The 5,289-nt window shown below is 38.8% G+C and overlaps 1 protein-coding gene across 1 annotated transcript; it reads right to left on the bottom strand.

Annotated features, from left to right (window-relative positions):
- Positions 1-3,581: 3,581 nt before the first annotated feature.
- Positions 3,582-4,295, bottom strand: LOC113315434. Its single transcript, XM_026563711.1, has one exon. The coding sequence runs from the start codon at positions 4,293-4,295 to the stop codon at positions 3,582-3,584; it is 714 nt and encodes a 237-aa protein (XP_026419496.1).
- Between the last annotated feature and the right edge of the window lie 994 nt (positions 4,296-5,289).

Here is a 5,289-nt window from a genome sequence, read left to right as displayed (position 1 = left end):
ACCTTTGTGTGGGTCTGAGAGGTATCCAGCATCAGCAAAACCAACCAAAATATTATTTGGGGTTCCGGTGTAAGGAGTCGCAATTACATTAGCATCTCTCCTTACGTCTTCATAGGGATAAAACAAACCCAAGTCAATAGTTCCCTTTAGGTATCTAAAGATATTCTTTATACCATTTCAATGACGTTGCGTATGCGCTGAGCTATATCTAGCTAACAAATTCACTGAGAATGAGATATCTGGTCGAGTACATTGTGCTAAGTAAAATAATGCTCCTATTGCACTTAGATAGGGATATTCAGCTCCAAACACATCTTCGCCATCTTCCTTTGGGCGAAATGGATCTTTATGTACATCTAAAGTTCGACCAACCATGTGAGTGCTAGCAGGGTGCACTTTGTCCATATTAAATTTCTTGAGTATCTTATGGATATATGCAGACTGGTGGATTAATATTCCACAAGCTCGATGTTCTATTTCAAGTCCTAGACACATTCGAGTTTTCCCAAGATCTTTCATCTCAAATTCGGATTTCAAATAGCTTGCGGTTTCTCTTAGTTCATCAAGAGTACCTACTATGTTCATGTCGTCGGCATAGACAGCTATAATTGCAAATCCGGAACTTGTTTTCTTTATAAACACGCAGGGGAACAATTTATTGTTTGTATATCCCTTCCCAATCAAATAATCACTTAGACGGGTATACCACATCCGCCCGGATTGCTTTAATCCGTAAAGTGAGCGTCTCAACTGAATTGAAAACGCACTCCGTGGTTTAGAGTTACTTGATTTGGGAAATGGAAGTCCATCTGGCACTTTCATGAATATCTCGGTATCAAGATCCCCATAGAGATATGCGGTAACCACATCCATAAGTTGCATTTCAAGTCCTTCTGAAACTACTAAGCTGACTAAGTAACGGAACGTGATGACGTCCATTACATGAGATTACGTTTCTTCGTAATCAATCCCAGGGCGTTGTGAGAAACCTTGCGCCACAAGGCGATCCTTATATCTCAAGACTTCGTTCTTCTCATTACGCTTTCTGACAAATACCCATTTATGTTCTACAGGCTTTACACCTGGTGGGGTTAGCACTACCGCACCAAATACCTGTCTTTTTGCCAGTGAATTTATTCAGCACAGATTGCATCTCTCCATTGAGGCCAATCTGCTCTCTTTTGGCATTCTTCAATAGAGCGTGGTTCGATATCATCGTGCTCTATAATCTCTCGAGCAACAGTATATGAAAATATATCATCAATATGCGTGGAGGATATTTCCATCAACACGTATGAACTTTCACAATCCATAGAGATTTTTTTGTTCTCTGGAATCAATTCAAACTTTGGGGCGTCCCCCAGTAATGATTCATGGACATAACTGTAATCAGAGACAATCTCATGAGATGGATTATCTTTATTGATGATATATGGATCAGTTTGTGCCTTACTCGCCTTTTTCTTCCTTGGCAAGTGGTCTCCCCCTCTTCCTTTTGGGAGCCACAGCCTCAGCTACACTTCCACTAAGAGCAGCCTTGGTACCTATATCTATGGTACCTTTTCTCTTTTCGGGAATTTCCAACCTTGAAGGCACGTTTGCAGCTGGTATATGTGATCTCGTCACTTTAGCGATATCAGTAAATGCATCAGGCATTGAATTTGCCACATTCTAAAGATCGATAATTCTTTTCACTTCACTTTCACATTGTGGAGTGCGGGGATCAAGATGAGACAACGTGGGAACACACCACGACAATTCCTGTCGTTCCCTTTGTAAGTCCTTTTCCATACCTCCCCCTAACGACGGGAAGGTTGTCTCATCAAAGTGACAATCCGCAAATCTAGCAGTAAAGAGATCGCCTGTCAAAGTTTCTAAGTAGCGGATAATTGTTGGGGATTCGTATCCAACATAAATACCTACTCGTCTTTGTGGACCCATCTTAGTAAGTTGTGGGGGCGTAATAGGCACGTATACGGCACAACCAAATATACGTAGATGTGAAATATCAGGCTCATATCCAGTTACCAACTGGTACGCAGAAAATGGTTGGATAGAAGTGGGTCTAAAACGAATAAGTAATGTTGCATGCAATATGGCGTACCCCCAGGCAGTAATGGGAAGGTTGGAACGCATAACCAATGCCCTAGCTATCATCTGTAACCTTTTGATGGTAGCTTCTGCGAGACCATTTTGAGTGTGTACATGGGGTACGGGATGCTCTACATCAATTCCATTAGACATGCAGAAATCATTGAATCCTTTAGATGTAAATTCTCCAGCATTATCAAGTATGATAGACTTGATTGGATGATCAGGGTGGTGATCCCTTAATCGTATAATTTGTTCTAGAATCTTTGCAAATGCGACATTTCTTGTGGACAATAATGCAACGTGTGACCAATGGGTCGAAGCATCAACCAGAACCATAAAATACCTGAATGGTCCGCATTCTGGATGTATAGGTCCACAAATATCACCTTGTATTCTTTGTAAAAATGGAATATTTTGTTTGGTATCTTTTGCATAGGATGGTCTCGATCTTGTCTTTGCCAAAGAACAATCTTTGCAGAATGAGCGATGTGCCTTCGATAAGGAAAACGAAAAAGAATGAGACAGTGGATGCGCTTCAATTACTTTTGAAGACGAAAAAGAATACACATTGTTACTCTGCGTTGTAACAATATTTTGTCTCATTTTCTTTTTCATTCGAAAAAAAAGGATGTCCGTGTGAGTTCTTCAAAACACGAATCATCATATCACGACCTGGGTTCCCTAGTCGATCGTGCCAAAGCTTATATAAGTCACTGGCCAACAATTCATCGTTGGCAACCACATAGGATTCGATAATCCTAATAGTGGTGATATACAATCCACTAGAGTGACTCATTAGTTTCTCTAAGATGCGCTTCCTTCCGCATTCACTCGAGGTCACATATATGTACTCAATTCCATTTACACAGTGAGTTTCCAAGTGATAACCATTTGCACGGATATCCTTGAAACTCAACAAAGTGCGGTAAGATCTTGGTTCATATAAAGCTTCTATGACTTTAATCATTGTGTCGTTTGGCAACAAGAATTGAGCAGTACCTCGCCCGATTATTATGTGCGATGATCCAATCATCGTAGTCACAGATGTATTATAAGGAGTAAAATCGACAAATAATTGTCTATTTCTTAGGATAGTGTGGGAGGTTGCACTATCAACTAAACATTCAATTTCTCCTGGAGACATTCCTACAAGTATATTAGGCGGGAATGTTACAAACAAAGAAAAATGAACAATTTATCTCACTTCCTTTAGAGAATTTTGTTCTACTAGAATGGCATCCTTTCCATTCTAATTTACATGCTAAACAACAAATTATCATAAACAAAGTAAAATTCTATAGAACATAATAGAAAATAAGTACTTATAGATAATCCATACACACAACGTAAAGATGGTAAGAACATGTTCAGCAACAGTAAAATCTACTCAAACTATTAAACAAACGATAGTCAAAGATAACATAAAAACTTCAAAGCATCTAAAGGAAGACAGAGTCTAACAAGCCATAAAACAAGAAACTAAATTCTTAGACCCAAGCAAAATCAGGCACATCCATGGATGGGGAAAATTCCTCATTGCCCGGGAAGTCTGAAATTGTGAGGTTGACGTCAGGGGTCACATCATTTTCTTCCATATAGTGAGCCTCTTGTTCGAGAGTTTCCCGGTACTTTTTGTAGCTCGCAGCTACATTGGCATTAGCCTTGCAATGCTTGTACCAATGTCCGGTGATTCCACACCTAAAACAAGACGTACTTTCGTCTGCGGCCTTTTTGTTAGTGGGATTTTTAGGTGTTTTCTCAAACTTAGGATCACCACCACTATGTCCAGAAGTTCCTTCTCTATGCCAAACATTAGAGTGACCTTTACGCCCTCGACCTCGATTATGTCCCTTACGTCCTCTCCCACGAGAGGTGTTATCTCCACGTGGGTATGGATCATGGGGATGTGAATTAGAATTTCGAGCCCTCTTTCCTTTGGGGTTCTTTCCCTTATTGACCTTTCCATGGTTAGCTTCGGGAACTTTATTTTTCCCGACAGCTCTGGCATCGTTATTGACAAGAATCTCATTGTGCCTTTCGGCCACTTGAAGTAAGTTTATCAACCTAGTGAATGTGGTGATTCTTTTGTTGTCAACCTCTAAACGATACTGGTTCGCTATTATCATGGAAGATGTGGGAAAGGTTGATAGGGTTTTCTGAATCATTTCCTCATCAGTTAGTTTCTTTCCACAAAAGTCCATAGTGCCTGAATTTGTAGCATGTATTTTTGGAAATCATTCACTTTTACATAATCGAGAAAGCAGATTTCGTTCCACAAGACGTTTAATTGTGGTATTAAGGAATCATGAATGTTCCCAAAATGGCTATCGAGAGCATCACATAACTCTTTTGGTGTCTTCAAGTGATGATAACCCCAACGCAAGTTAGGATCGATATGCGTCTTGAGGAACATAAGAGCATTAGCTTTGTCTTTTTCAGATGCCGGAGCAGCGTCGGCATATGGCTTGATAGCAGAGGTGAAGTCCTTTGCCACAAAGGTAGTTTCCAATCTGCTACCCAACGGTGGTACTCAAGTCCTGCTGAGTCCAAAAGTTCGAATTCTGGTCGAATTGGGTCCATTTACATGGAAAAAATAAAGGACATTAATATGGTGCTCAAGTCCTTCTGAGTCCACGACAAATCCCAGTATCATTTTCCCGTGACCAAATTTCTTTATGGTTGTGTGGGTAATACGGATATGTCATATAGTCCAATCTCTGACATAACCTAGTCCACAAAATTAATTAACCAAGCTTCTTTATAGTTTTAACAAGGGAACTTTGTTTGCAAACCAAATTTCTTTATGGTTTAAAAATTGCAAACAATTTTTGTAACAAGGTTGACAAAATAGTCAACTGAAAAATAGGTATGTTAAAAAAAATAAACTACATGCCCATTTATCGTTTATATACGCATATAAAATTATTAAAATTTAAGTCGCAATTTGTTTGCATATTTAGTAGCAAACCGTTTGCGGGATAAAATACGTTTTGGTTAATATTTGTGACATGCATGAGTAATATCAAATTAAGATATAATACTAAGTATAAGGTCTATGTCAAAAATTTACAATTTTGAGTTAGGTCCAAAAAAATTAATAAATAGTATAACATACTAAAAAAAAATGTGTTAAATTATCATATTTGGTGGGAATAACATCATGGATGCATACATATATGATGAATATTTGATAAA

Source organism: Papaver somniferum, chromosome 10, assembly GCF_003573695.1.
Source record: "Papaver somniferum cultivar HN1 chromosome 10, ASM357369v1, whole genome shotgun sequence".
Lineage (NCBI taxonomy): Eukaryota > Viridiplantae > Streptophyta > Magnoliopsida > Ranunculales > Papaveraceae > Papaver > Papaver somniferum.
This window is presented reverse-complemented; position numbering and strand designations above follow the sequence as displayed.

Excerpts from the sequence above, each read along its gene's own strand:
- LOC113315434 (XM_026563711.1), bottom strand. The coding sequence starts at position 4,295 with ATGGACTTTTGTGGAAAGAAACTAACTGATGAGGAAATGATTCAGAAA.